Source organism: Mytilus californianus, unplaced genomic scaffold (genome assembly GCF_021869535.1).
Source record: "Mytilus californianus isolate M0D057914Y unplaced genomic scaffold, xbMytCali1.0.p SCAF_2, whole genome shotgun sequence".
Taxonomy (NCBI): Eukaryota; Metazoa; Mollusca; class Bivalvia; order Mytilida; family Mytilidae; genus Mytilus; species Mytilus californianus.
The window spans coordinates 107,085,116-107,100,680 of NW_026262668.1; the positions used below are offsets into that span (position 1 = coordinate 107,085,116).

Consider the following 15,565-nt stretch of genomic DNA (forward strand, 5'->3'; position numbering starts at 1 on the left):
ATTTATTCTATTCGTTTACTGATTATTGATATTTACAGCAAACATCTATACATGTTTTAAAAAAATTTCTGCTTTTGTTGACAATTATTTGTGGATGGTTCTTAGGTTTATCATCAAACATCTTCTGACATTTGTCAATAAAATGCTCCGCTGGGCGCAGCTTGATACGACCGCAGAGGTCGAACCATGAACAGTTGGGGCAAGTATGGACACAACATTCAAGCTTGAAACAGCTCTGAATTTGGATTGTGATTAAATATTTGAGACAGCATATTTTTCTGACACAGAATGAATGTGGTCTAAGAACTTAAAAAAAAAATTTAATTTACCTATTATGGTCCAATATCCAAAATCTAAATACATACGTGGTTAGATTCAGCATATCAAAGAACCCCAAGAATTCAATTTTTGTTAAAATCAAACTAAGTTTAATTTTGGACCCTTTGGACCTTAATGTATACCAATTTGAAAACGGGACCAAAAATTAAGAATCTAAATACACGGTTAGATTCAGCATATCAAAGAACCCCAATATTTCACTTTTTGATGAAATCAAACCATATCATTATTATTTGCTTTTATATATAAATCAATAAAATGCTCCACCCGAGCGCAGCTTGATACGACCGCAGAGGTCGAACCCTGAACAGTTGGGCCAAGTATGGACACAACATTCAAGCTTGATACAGCACTGAATTTGGATTGTAATTAAATATTTGACACAGCATAGGTTTCTGACACAGAATGAATGTGGTCTAAGAACTTAAAATTTTTTATTTTACCTATTTAAACCATATCATTATTATTTGCTTTTATATATAAATCAGAAATAACCAATTTAAAATGGAAAATTTTAAAGAAAAAAAAGGAAAAAAAAATCCCCCCCCCCAATTTTTTGAACCCCCTTATGATTCATCACACCCAAACGCAATCCCAGAATCCCTTTGTGGTATGGTACCTTGCAGTACAAATTCAGAGAGATCCATACACAAGAACACAAGTTATTGTCTGGAAACTAGAAAAATGCTTGTTTTTTGGCCCCTTTTTGGCCCCAAATTCCTAAACATTAAGGGCAATTACCCCCAAACTCAAAACCAGCTTTCCCTTTGTGATATGGAACCTTGTAGTACAATTTCAAAAAGATCCATACACTTACACACAAGTTATTGTCCTGAAACTAGAAAAATGCTTGTTTTTTGCCCCTTTTTTGCCCCTAATTCCTAAAATTTTGAGGCAATTACCCCCAAAATCAATCCCTGCCTTCCCTTTGTGGTATGGTACCTTGCAGTACAATTTCAGAGAGATCCATACACTTGAACACAAGTTATTGTCTGGAAACTAGAAAACTGCTTATTTTTGGCCCCTTATTCCTAAACGTTTTGGGCAATTACCCCCAAACTCAATTCCAGCTTTCCCTTTGTAATATGGAACCTTGTAGTACAATTTCAGCAAGATCCATACACTCACACACAAGTTATTGTCATTAAACTAGAAAAATGCTTGTTTTTTGCCCCTTTTTTGGCCCCTAATTCCTAAAATTTTGAGGCAATTACCCCCAAAATCAATCCCAGCATTCCCTTTGTGATATGGAACCTTGTGGTACAATGTCAGAGAGATCCATACACTAACACACAAGTTATGTCTGGAAGTTACAAAAATGCTTATTTTTGGCCCCTTTTTGGCCCCTAATTCCTTAACTGTTTTTACCATAACCCCCAAAATCAATCCCAACCTTCCTTTTGTGATATTGAACCTTATGGTAAAATTTCATAGAGATCTATTCACTTAAACTAAAGTTATTGTGCGAAAACCAATGTGTCTTCGGACGACGACGACGACGCAAAGGTCATACCAATATACGACCACAAAATTTTTTTGGGGTCGTATAACAAAGGACTACTAGCAGTTACTGACATGCCAGCTCCAGACCTCAATTAAACTGATTGAAAGATTATGTCTTCATCATATGAAAATCAGGTACAATCCCTCCTGTTAGGGGTTTAGTATCATACCATCATAAAATATATGAGAAGAACATAACCCATATCATGCCAACAACTGGTTTTAGAATAAATGTGTCTATTTCTGATGCAAAGACCCTATGAGTGAATCAATATTAATACCAAAATATGCAATCCTTAATGACCTGACAACAGTATCATAACTATATCCCTTCCGAATAAGTTTGTTTAAAGGTTTGTTTAGCTTTTGAGGTGAATGCCAACATTTTTGTGCTTTGTAAAGAATATTACCATAAAATATTGGATGTGAAATACCTGAACGTATAAGATGTCTGCATGTTGATTTATATTTACGAATGATGTCCTTGTACTGATGATAAAATTTAGAAAATGTTTTGACTACTTTGTGATATCGAAAACCCTGGCGTAATAATTTTTTAGTAATACAGAGATTTCTTTCTTGAAATCAAATACGTTGTTACATACACGAGCAAATCGAACAAGTTGAGATATATAAACACCATAAGATGGTGACAAGGGAACGTCACTATCTAAAAATGGATAATTAACAATAGGAAATGAAAAATCATCTCTTTTATCATAAATTTTGGTATTAAGCTTCCCGTTAAAGATATAGATATCAAGATCCAGGAAAGGGCAGTGTTCATTGTTAGTATTAGCTTTATTTAAAGTCAGTTCGGCAGGATAAATCTCTTTAGTGTACATACTGAAGTCGTCATTATTGAGAGCCAATATATCATCTAAATATCTAAAAGTGTTATTAAATTTTTGAATCAGATGTTGTTTTGATGGGTCTTTGCTGATTTTAGTCATAAATTGTAACTCATACATAGGAAAAATTGCAACATATGTTTTCATATGTTTAACATATGTTTTTCATATGTTTGAAAACATATGTAAACATATGTTTAGGCCCGACATGAAAACATATGTTTTGGAACATATGAAAAACATATGGAAAACATATGAAAAACATATGTTTTTAAAATCATATGAAAAACATATGTTTTTCATACATGTAAACATATGAAAAACATATGTTTTTCATATGTTTTTTACAAACATATGTTTTTCATATGTTTTCATACCTGGCCTAAACATATGTTTTCATATGTTTGTCCTAAACATATGTTTTCATATGTTTGGCCCAAACATATGTTTTCATATGATTTTATCTTGGTCCTAAATATATATTTTTTATATGTTTTTAATTGTTCAAATGCATTTATTTTTTCATAGATTCTAAACATGGTTTGTATATATGTGTATTTTTTTTTTTGCGATAGGTTTTTAAGGGTAACGTTTTGATGTTTTTTAATATGTTTTTCTTTAATTTGTTATCTTTTTTTTCTGACAGGAACTCATTTTGAGTGTGAATACTTCATTATGATGAGTTGTTGCTTTAAAAAGTAAAAAACCCAAAATACCAAATTCCACAGAAAATACATAGCAAAATCAAAAGCTCAAACAAATAAAAAACAATAAGTGCTCCATAATGTTTATATAAAGTAGAATTTTTTTTATTAAGTTGTTGTCTCTTCTATTTTCATATTTTTGTCTCCTTGACATACATTGTACCACATTTCTATTGTCTATATTCTATTTTCATTTGTTTGTCTCTTCGACATACCCCATTTCTATTGTCTATATTCTATTTTCATATGTGTGTCTCTTTGACATACCCCATTTCTTTTGTCTATATTCTATTTTCATGTTTGTCTCTTTGACATACCCCAATTTTATTGTCTATATTCTATTTCCATATGTGTGTCTCTTTGACATACTCCATTTCTATTGTCTATATTCTATTTTCATATTTTTGTCTCTTTGACATACTCCATTTCTATTGTCTATATTCTATTTTCCTATGATGTATGAGATATTTCTATTGCTATACCTCCATACACAGATATTTAATTGTCTTCACTGCTGTATATTACTGGTGCATGTGTATGCAGCTGCTTTTTGTAAATATCCTGTATGATTAAGAAAGACAACTAGATTGACTTTGAGCTCAATATTGTATTAATTAAAAATGAATGTTCTTTGGTTCTGTTTCTTTACTTTTCAGTTCCTGCAAGTAGAAATAAAAGAACAAAGTTTCAATGTCCACCTAGTCGCAAATTTTTAGCTCACATGGCCCGAAGGTACGTCGTCGTCCATCGTCGTCGTTAACTTTTTACATTTTTGACTTCTTCTTGAGAACCACTGAATGGAATGGAACAAAATATGGCATGAATGTTCCTCATGAGGTGCTGACCAAGTGTTGTTACTTTGTAGCGGATCCATCATCCAAGACGGCCACCAGTGGGGGGCTTAGTTTAACAAAGGACCCTACGGGAAATACATACAAATGTCTTCTTTTAGAGAACCACTGAATGGAATGAAAGCAAACATAGCAATATTAATCCAAATTTGGCCTCAAACATTATTATAAGTATCTGTTATGATTTTTATCTTTTTTTATATGATTTCAAAAACCCAAGTAATCAGGTGAGCGACACAGGCTCTTGAGAGCCTCTAGTTTATCTATCAAGGGGCAATATTAACATGATTAAAAAAAAAAACATGTTTTTTTGTTCTCAAAAATATTGATAAATAAAAAATGTGCTTGAGGCAAAAAAAAAGTTGTTTTTCTTGTATACTAAATATTTCAAACTGACCTTCAAGGGCATTACTATAATAGTATACTATAAGTTTAATAAAAAAAAATTTAGAGCATATACCAGGCCATTTTCCATAAATTTATTATTTCCAAGAGGCATAACTCTTTTGAAAAAATTCAATCGGCCATCATTACAACTGCCAGTTGGACATCTACACCTTACAATAATTCCTTACACCAAATATAGTAAGTATAACTTATTGCTTATAATACCTCAGATATTGACTTGACCACAATAACTTTCTGACAGAGTAGACAGACACTAGCTATAGGACCTCGCAAGGTACCCACATACTAAGTAAATAGAAATATCCTATTACCAGGATAACTATAAATAATATTAATAAGAGAGAAATTAACATTACAAAAAAACTTTAACCACAGACTGAACCTATATTTTAGGACAGCGACGCCACCCCTGGCAGAATCTAGGATCACTGTCTCGCTTTCGTGAAATAAATTTGCAAGCTTGACAAAAAGCAGAACATGTATTTCAGAAATAGAAATTCTATGCAATTATTAATACTTATATGCTGTTATGGTCCTACATATTCTTGTGAGTTCAATATTTTGGCATTACACAAGGTCATGCTTTCTTAGACTGTTTGAAATGACAAATGTTTTGTTGTTACATTAATTGATTAAATCTGTCGAAGGTGAATTGATAGATATTTTAGTTTGGGAAAACATAATTTTTGCATCTTTTATTATTTTGTTATTTCTTTTTAAGTGCTTGTTGATGAGTCCAGCCCTTTCTGGCTGATTTTGACATGTGTTTCTTATGTTGGGTGCTGTCTGCCATACTGTGTCACAGTGTGTAGTTTTATTTTTTTCATTGGTTCACATTTTTTCATCCTTATACAAGTTATAGCCATAACAGGTTACTTTATGGTATTGATTTTGATCATTGTTTATGGCTGTACAGTGACCAGGAAATGTTTACATCTTCGTCCTTTGGTTTTTTAATTGATAGTTGTCATATTGAGAATCATACATGTACCTCATCTCCTTATACATGTTAAACATGTTATATTTATATGCTGGTTCAAAAAAAATCTTAAAAGGAAATTATTCAATTGTTATATGTTTGAAAACTCTTTCCTATAATGCAAAATCAATAATTGATTGACTTTTCTAGCTTAATTTAAGATTCAGTGGCAAATATTTTATGTATATTCAAGACAAGAACAACTTTTAAATATACAATTCATAATATAAGCAAATGCTATAATTATTTTAACTTCTGACCATCTTATGCGTGTGTGTGTGTGGAGCAGAAGGATTCCTTGATAAAATTGAGAATGGAAATGGGGAATGTGTCAAAGAGACAACAACCCGACCATAGAGCAGACAACAGCCGAAGGCCCCCAAATTGATGCATACTTGACATCAGAAAGACAGAAATAAACAACAGTATACATGGTATACATGCTGTAACATGTACAATTACACTTGAAAAAGTTTTAAATAGATAACATTAAATTATTTAAATTAACTGCAATTCAACAGATGAACTTACTTTGATACCAGTTCTTTTTGCCTGACATCCGCACCTACATGTACACCAGTGATTATAATACTGTACTTTCCTTTCATTTGGTAACCATGGTAACAAGCTAAAATTGTAAATCTTAATTTAATCCAGAAGTCCAGATAAAAACAAGATAATTTTTGTAGACTTAGTATAACTGATGCTCACTAATTTATATTTTTACTTTTGAGTGAATGGAAACAATACGTAACAAACAACAAAAAGATCAACAGTGTAACTAATATTAATAATATATGTATAGCCTAAGCCCGTCTCAGTATAGTATGAACTTTTTCTAATATAAAATGATCTATTCTGCTGTCTAGTTTAAAATAAAATGCTCCCCAGGGCGCAGCTTGATACGACCGCAGAGGTCGAACCCCAAACAGATGGGGCAAGTATTGACACAATATTCAAGCTTGATACAGCTCTGAATTTGGTTTGTGATTAAATATTTGACACAGCATACATGGCATAGGTTTCTGACACAAAATCAATGTGGTCTAAGAACTTAAAAATTTTAAATTAGACATTTACCTATTATGGTTCAATATCCTAAATCTAAATACATGGTTAGATTCAGCATATAAAAGAACCCCAAGAATTCAATTTTTTTATGAAATCAAACAAAGTTTAATTATGGACCCTTTTGACCTCAATGTGGACCAATTTGATAACAGAGCCCAAAATCAAAAATCTAAATACACGGTTAGATTCGGCATATCAAAGAACCCCAATAATTCAATTTTTGATGAAATCAAACAAAGTTTTATTTTGGACCCTATGGACCTCAATGTGGACCAATTTAAAAACGGGGCCCAAAATCCAAAAACTTAATACATGGTTAGATTCAGCATATTAAAGAACCCCAAGATTTCAAGAATAAAACCCCATTGATTTGGTCAAGAAATAAGCAATTTATACAAAGTATTAGAAAAGTATTGTTATTGGCCCCTAATTCCTAAACAGTTAGAATCACAACCCCCAAATTCAATTCCAACCTTCCTTTTTTGGTATGGAACCTTGTGGTACAATTTCAGAAAGATCCATACACTTACACACAAGTTATATTGTCTGGAAACTAGTAAAATGCTTATTTTGACCCCTTTTTAGGCACTTAATTCCTAAACTGTTAGGATCATAACCCCCAAAATCAATTCCAACCTTCCATTTGTGGTTTCAAACCTTGTGTTTAAATTTCATAGACATCCATTCACTGAAACTAAAGTTATTGTCCGGAAACTAAGTGTCTTCGGACGACGCGGACAACAACGACGACGTGATACCAATATACGACTGCAATTTTTTTTTGCAGTCGTATAAAAAACAACATTAACATGATTAAGGCCTTAACTCTTGATGTTTAATAAATCTTGGTTTCCTGTTAAATAGGCAAAATTGTTTAAATACACCATTTATAGGCATGTTGTGGAATCTCAATAAATACTTATGATTGCAATGTTCGTTTAATCGTCGTTGTAGCTATGAAATCTATACAATAACGTCATTCACTACAACTTAAGAATTACAACGTTACCATAGTTCAATATTAGTACTTCGCGTATACTATTTTACGACAAGGAAATATTAACTCATGAACGTAATATGTTGTCATTTGTGTTACCATCCATACTTCATGCATTTAATAAAAGAACAGCTTTTCAATGTACCTTGCCAATTGATGGATATACATGTATAAAATTTGCTATCAAAAAGCAAAAAATATGTATGTTCTTTTAACCTTTTTCATAAATTATAAATAATCTAAAAGAAATGAAGACGTGTGTTGATTGCTTGCAATGCAATTTTTCTTACAATATCTATTTCCAAGAGGCATAACTCCTGTAAACATATTTGATCAGCACTTATTTTCTAACTCATAAAAGCCTATGCTGATATAGACCTACATGTATGGTATGAATTACAAAAATATCTGACAAAAAAATGTAACCATAACAGTGCTTTACTGGTTATCTTCCATAGAATTTATATTTCAAAGTTAAGTAATTCCTGTATAAATAATTTATCCAAGACATTACTGGTATATATAATAAACCTTTGGTATACATAAATATTACATGAATAAACAAAATATTTAAACAAAGTTATCCTTTTCATTACAATACATACCTCTCATCACAAAATAATTATTGCCTGCTGCTCCTTATATGCATATAAATCAATATGACAATCTATGAATCCATTATATAATCTAGAAAGCAATGCATCAAATGAATTCTGTTCTGTTGCTTAGATTCTTCTACTTCTTGGAGTACAAAATGTACTTTCATTGAAAATGCTAAAAGAAATAAAGTATGACATGTACAAATGTATAATAAAATGAAGTTACAATATTTATATATCTGCCAAATTTATTGCCTTAAAATTTTTTATATGACAAAATTGGCTAATTTTGATCTTTTAAAACAAGAAGTCTGAACAACAGATCTAGACTTGCCCTGAAAAAAAATTAACTATGCAAAAAGTATTAAATTATTTGAATGTTCTAATCCATCTTATGTTTATTAAATCCATATGACTTGTTTGAAGTAATAAATCAAAGTGGTTAAATCTGCTTTGTACAGATCTGATGTCATATGAGTTAAGCCTTTTCACACCACTATCCCATGTTAGGGAGCTACCATTTGATTTAGGGGGGGGGGGGGGGGGGTTAGGATGAAAAAGTTTTTCCTGCATTTCCATTTTTCCACTCTATTCAGTCCTGTCTTTTTTTTATTTATAGTTTATTCTGACTTTTGTTTTACATCAATTGTCATCCTGCCTTTTTTTTTGGGCAAAGTGTCTCATCCTGCCTTTTTTTCAAATTTCATCCTAGACCCCCACACACACACACACACATATATTAAAACAAATTATAGCTCCTTTAAGGGGAAGATTTGGCACCAATAAACTAGTCTGACTCCACCACATCCTGTATGTGCCTGTCCCAAGTCAGGAGCCTGTAATGTTCAAGTTGTTGTTTGTTCACTTTGTTGCTGTATATCATATTTGTTTATTTGTTCCTTGTTTTGTTTAGAAATCATAACATGTATCAGTCTGTTAGTTTCCTCATTTGCATTGTTTTACATTTGTCATTTTCATTAAATGTCTTTAATAGCTGACTTTGTGGTATGGGCTTTGCTCATTGTTGAAGTCATCTTGTACCATAACTTATTATAGTTGCTAACTTCTATGTCATTTGATTTCTGGTGGAGAATTGGACTCTTCTCATTGGCAATCATACATGTACATGTACCACATCTTCTTATTTTTATATTCACATTAAAGTATATGTAAAGTAAACCATTCATGCACTCTAGGGGTCCACTTCTTATAATGTACAAGGTGATAAGTCTGCCGCTGTAATAGCTTGGCTCATATTTTTCAGCTTAAAAATATGTGAATAGGTGTGGAAAACTATCAGAAGTATAATACATGTACATGTATGATAAGGCTGAGAATTACTAGATGTTTATTGTTATAGTACTTAGTAATAGTAGTCTCAGACTCAGGATAATTAAGGCTTATTGTACTTGTCATATGCAAAGCCCTGTAATTTTCTTAGTTGCAAGTCTTGTTTTGACTTAAGTTAACATAACATAAGGAATTTGAGCCTCAGATTTGAGCTTTAATCAAATGTGATGATTTTCTCTGTAATCCCAGAATGTGATTCTTGTCCGCTCCAGCATGTCCTGGAATCACTCATAATTAAAATTTGGAAAAGGTTACATGTACATTATTACCTACGCAATGTATGAAAAGATATTTACATTTTTTAAATCTAAATTAAATGAAAAGGGGGGGGGGGGGGGGGGGGGGGGGGGGGTAATTGATCCCTTATCTATTAATTGTAAAATAGCTACTAATTGCTAAAGAGATTATAAAGTCGTCTGCACAGTGTCGTGGTTTTAAAACAACTGATAAACAAATACAAATATCACACACCATAAGACACGATTATACAGGTTTGCATCAGTTAAAGTAATTAAGTTCTGTAGTGACATTAGATAAACAATTTCAATACATTACATCAAGTATATGATGCCCCCCCCCCCCCTTTTCAAAGTTTGTCTTATTGTCTAAAGGGTTTACATGTCTTAATCTTGTAACATTCTCATTATAAATAGATAATGAAACGGATTACCCAATGCAATTATATTTATATTACAATATCGTTCTCAGACTCAGGTTTACAAATATCTACACGGACTATGTACAGTCAAATAGTTTTTCGTGAAAAAATAAAGCACACACATCTTCCTGCTTTTATCCAATAATTAAACAAAATGTGAATAATAATATTTACCTTTCGTTGTGCTTTTAGGGTACGTAAAACTATCCATCAAAACAAAAACACTTTCGCTGTTTCGTTGCGTTGACTTTCTATAAATTTTCTATGTTTCGTTCCCCGGTTTCTTCCAGTTAATCGACAAGTCACCCATTTATAATAAATTTTGATTCACCAGTTTGAAAAACCAAAGTTCTTTGTATCATCTATCTCTGTCCATTCAAACTTTTTAAATGACCACAACTGTAGATCGCGTGAGCGTCCATGGATTTTGCGTCATAGTATAAAAAACGGTAACGCTGAAAAGATTTCCGGGTTTCCGTATTCGACGTACCATGCAAGCTTTCGTACATTTATGTATATATATATGATGGTCTGGAATCAAGATTGGGGTTTAAGAATATAGAAAATAATGACAAAAAGTGCAAAATAAAGAGAAAAAAAAATAAAGAACAGATACTAAAAAAGCAGAAATATGGAATAAAGAATCATAGAGAATAATGGGATTATTGATAAAAAAAAAAAGAATTGAGAATAAAGAACAAACTAAATAAAGAATATTTATTCATATCATTATTTAATATTTATAACTCATTCATTTATTTTAAATTATGTTCCATTCAGAATTAGATAGCTCTGCTGTGGGGGTGACATAGCCTGAGGGCTGACATGCTTTTATCATCATGATGATGTGGGATTTAGTGGGAAGAGTAGAAAGTGCACTTTCCTGTTTGAGTAATACACTATATAGATAATGAATGAAAAAATGCATGTGATAATTAAATTACAAATTTTGACATTTTCTCAAAACATTTTTTTTTAAATGCCCTTTAAAACATATGAAAACATATGAAAATCATATGTTTTTCATATGTTTACAAACATATGTAAACATATTTTTTAAAACATATGAAAACATATGTTTGCTTCCATATGTTTTCATATGTTTCAAAACATATGTAAACATATGTTTGTAAACATATGTTTTTCATATGTTTGGGACAAACATATGAAAAACATATGAAAATCATATGTTTTTCATATGTTTTGAAAACATATGAAAAACATATGTTGCAATTTTTCCTGTGTAACAATACAAAAACAGGTCCACAATAAGTGGTGCACAGTTAGTTCCCATGGGAATTACGATAACCTGACGATATACCGAATCTCCATAGCGAACAAAAATGTTATATAGTAAAAATTCAAGTGCAGTTATAGTATCAAAGCAGGTCCTAATGACATAGTTCTTTTGTTTGTTGTTACTAAAAAATGACCTAAAAGAGTTCGAACATATAAATTTGCATTCCGACTTTTTAAATGCCCATTTAATCAGGTGTGTGAATTTTTTCTTAATAAGATTATGAGGCAAAGTGGTATATAGGGTAGAAAAATCAAAACTTTGAACAGATTCAAAATCACCAATTTAAGAACTCTTAAAACCATACGTTTTGTAAATGATAACAAGCATATACTTTTATAGCACAAGAAATCATTGGTTTCAGCTAAATTTTAATAACATACATCAAAATAACAGAATAATGAGAATATACTTATACCTTTTTTGATAATTCACCAATTATGAATGGCAAGATCTATTTCTTTCAAACTTAAAATATATCAATCTGATACAAGGTTTTAGTTGTAGTTATGAAAGATTTGAATAATATTGCTTGATAAAGTAATTGCACCTTTTTAGTTGTTTCATTCATATTAGCAAAAGGCTCTTTCAACAACCAATGTCATGTTTTTATTCATTAAAAAAAGCAACAGCATTTTGTTAGTACTTCATTACTATACTATAGGACACCAGTCACTGATTTACATGTCCAGTAAACCTCTAAATCTGGGTCAAAATCTTAATTTATCTTATAGAAATAAAAGTTCACATCATAATGACCATGTGAACTAAGCAAGGTACTGGACATTTTTTCACACAATTTTTGAGATGGCTTGAAAGTGGGGGTCTTTTCTTCAAACTATTGAATTCATACTAGATTTACAACATCAACAAAGTTGTATTGACGGTTTCACTGCATTTATTTCATGAAATGTCTCACCCATATTAAAAAAAACATTCAAAAACAATTTATGGAATGCAGCAGTTTAAAACTGAAATGATTTTAATGACTTTAAAATGTAAATTTCTCAGGAATCAACCACTTTAGTTTAAATTTAGAGGAAAAAGAAAACATAATACTTCCTACTATTTTCTTTGGAAAATGCTTGTACCAAGTCAGAAATATGACAGTTGTTTTTCACTCGTTCCGTTGATTGTTAACATTTGATTTTGTCAGTTTTTATGGACTTCCCCTTTTTAAATTTCCTTTGGAGTTTGGTATTTTTGTTATACTTTAATTACCTGTCCATAATACCCAACATCTGCTTTCTGACATCTTGAGCTCTTTTTAATGTTCTTATCTGCACGAAGTTCTCATAACACCACGGACTAGAGAACTTATTGTTTCTCCATGAATTATACACAGCTAGTAATGTTAAATGATCTCCTTCTGTCTGATGGAACTTAGCTTTCTTCTGGTCAGCTATGGCTTGTTTATCCTGTAAAATTTGAAAAGATCATTGATGTACCCCAAGTATGTTGGCAAGCATTAAACTACAAAACAAAGTTCCATGGGTGAAAGTACAAAAGGGTGCAAAAATCAGGAAATCAGGAAAATTCAATATTTTTGAAAGGATTATATAGGGGCAAAAATGACAAAATCCTGATATTTCTTGAATAATTTCATGCATTGAATTGCAATATTTAACTAATAAAAAAAATGAGACTATCTCTGACTGATGTCAGTTTATATTTTGTTGCTCTATTTCAATTTTCTGCACAAGCTTATTAATAAGACTAAAAGCCCTAAATGTACTTTTGAACCATCAGGCTATTTTCTACTTTGATGTGGATAGAGGTATGTATACCTGTCATATACGACCAATTTATTTGTTTCAACTGATTTGAGTCCAAAAAAGTAAGTTATATAATTATAACATCTAAACAACAGTATTACCTTTGGTCTGTAGAAAACATTCTGTACAGACAACATAGATACAATTGTCAGAATCTCATCACTGCAGGCTAAATGTACTGACATGATTAACATCTTAGACAACATAGGCTCCAATGGAAACTCTGCCATCTACAAATACAAAATATCAGTTCAAAAATAACACAACAACTTATCAAAAAAATATGTGGCATATGTATGTATGTGGAACAAATTCCAAATATTATAAAACAGGCTTTATTGTAATTCTTCTTAAAGGAAATGATATAAATCATCTGAAATAATAAAATTATAATTTTCTTATCATGTTGAATTTTCTTATAATGTTAAATTTTCATATTATGTTGAAATTGCTCTATTGTCCACTATAAAAATAAGGAGATGTGTAAGAGTGCCAATGAGACATAAGTACATTTTCCCCTTATTCCTTGAAAATGGATTCCAACGAAAATAAATGAATCTACAGTATTTGTAAAAACTAATGCGCTCATTAAGAAAAAGAGAGGAATATCAATATCATACATCAAGCTAAATAAAGCTTTTATATCTCAAATTAGACTTTATGATTGCATACCCTTCTGCCAAGTCTTGTAAGTAATCCTTCATCATCCAGAGCACTGAGAGCATGCAACTGTTCCATGGCAGAAATGAGGGTCTGCATGGGTGGGGCATCCATAAAATCAAATGATAAAAGATCATTTATCCCCATAGCCTTCAGTGAGAGCACAGTGCTGGCCAAGTTAGTTCTCTGTATCTCAGGCACATTGGTTGGTAACATTTCATCTCTGTAGGCTCTCTCTGTATACAATCTGTAACATTTACCTGGGCCAGTTCTGCCTGCCCGACCAGCTCTTTGTTTTGCCTGAGCCTGAACAGTTGATAAAACAATTGTTATTACATAATTTGAGAGATGTAAAACAAATTGTCTTAGATATCAAAGGATTCATTGAGCACAGAATGATGAAAAATGTCATCATAGGAATGTTCCACATTCAAAATACAGTATTGTGATTGACAATAAAATTTAATTAAAAGTGCCACATAAATTGCAATTATCTACCCCTTTGAAAACAATTACTTCTTGCAGGTTTCTCATAGCTAAAAAAACATAACATCTGTACATAAGCTGATTATATGATGCTAAAAGAACTTGTCCAGAGGAACTCAATGAAATCTCCACAAATGTAATTGACAAATGCAGGCAATGATTTTCAAAAAGAAGATTGCATCCAAATCAGACTAAAAATAAATGTTAAATGATTTTAATTAACCTACCTGTGAAATAGGGGTTACAATCAGCTGATCCATACCCGTTTTTGAATTGTAAACCTTCTGTTTAACAAATCCAGGGTCTACTACATATAAGATACCATCAATGGTCAGTGATGTTTCAGCAATGTTGGTTGCTATGACAACCTATACAGCAAAATAAAAATGATAAAAAATTTACCCTGTAATATGTAAAAGTAAAGTACATATATCATTCAATACTTAATATCACAATAACATAATACATAAACTATTTTTTTTCAGAAGTCTGTTCAAATCATGTTTTATTGCAATTATTACTTGATAGTGAAAGTAAGTTGCCTCTATCAGCAAAACAATTTAAAATGTATTTACCTTTCTTGAGCCAGGTGGAGCAGGTTCAAAAATCCTTGTTTGCATTTCACTGGGCAGTGCACTATACACAGGTAAGATAATCAGGTCAGGTACCTCTGGACCCAGGGCTTTCATTCTCTCATATAATATTTCACAGGCAGTATCAATTTCTTCCTGACCAGTCAGGAACAGTAAGACATCTCCTGGGGGCTCCATTAGGTGAATCTGCATCACTGTGATCAAGGATGCATCTAAATAATCTGTTTCAGCCTCTTTAGTGTATAACACTTCTACAGGATAAGTTCTACCAGGTATGGTAAATATAGGCTGTACAAAGAGTGACATAAGGCATTAAAATAATCTGTCTAAACATCCTAATTATATAAAACATCTGCTATAATGGTTATGGTATAGAAAGGTAAATATTAGATATTCTATTTCTATATTAATTTGCCCCAACCTCCTCACTGTATAAACTTTCAC

At 31.6% G+C, this 15,565-nt stretch overlaps 1 protein-coding gene and 1 long non-coding RNA gene across 20 annotated transcripts in view; both read right to left on the reverse strand.

Moving 5' to 3' along the window:
- The window catches only part of LOC127728510 (ATP-dependent RNA helicase DHX8-like), a 54,500-nt gene that overhangs the window by 1,452 nt on the left and 37,483 nt on the right, over positions 1–15,565 (reverse strand). For all 18 annotated transcript variants that reach the window (XM_052235896.1, XM_052235902.1, XM_052235901.1 and 15 more), the window contains 5 exons: positions 15,104–15,409; positions 14,756–14,896; positions 14,055–14,348; positions 13,484–13,612; positions 12,829–13,025 (listed from right to left, as the gene is read on the reverse strand). In XM_052235896.1, the coding sequence (XP_052091856.1) occupies positions 12,829–13,025; positions 13,484–13,612; positions 14,055–14,348; positions 14,756–14,896; positions 15,104–15,409 (1,067 nt within the window). The remainder of the gene's footprint in view (positions 1–12,828; positions 13,026–13,483; positions 13,613–14,054; positions 14,349–14,755; positions 14,897–15,103; positions 15,410–15,565) is intronic.
- On the reverse strand, positions 2,943–10,616 carry LOC127728548 (uncharacterized). Of its 2 annotated transcripts, none has more exons than XR_007994159.1 (4): positions 10,323–10,478; positions 8,309–8,477; positions 6,167–6,263; positions 2,943–4,056 (listed from the first exon to the last, which is right to left on the reverse strand). It is a non-coding gene; the product is annotated as an uncharacterized LOC127728548 (long non-coding RNA). The 2 variants fall into 2 exon arrangements; XR_007994158.1 differs by lacking the exon at positions 10,323–10,478 and adding an exon at positions 10,485–10,616 and having other exon boundaries at positions 2,945–4,056.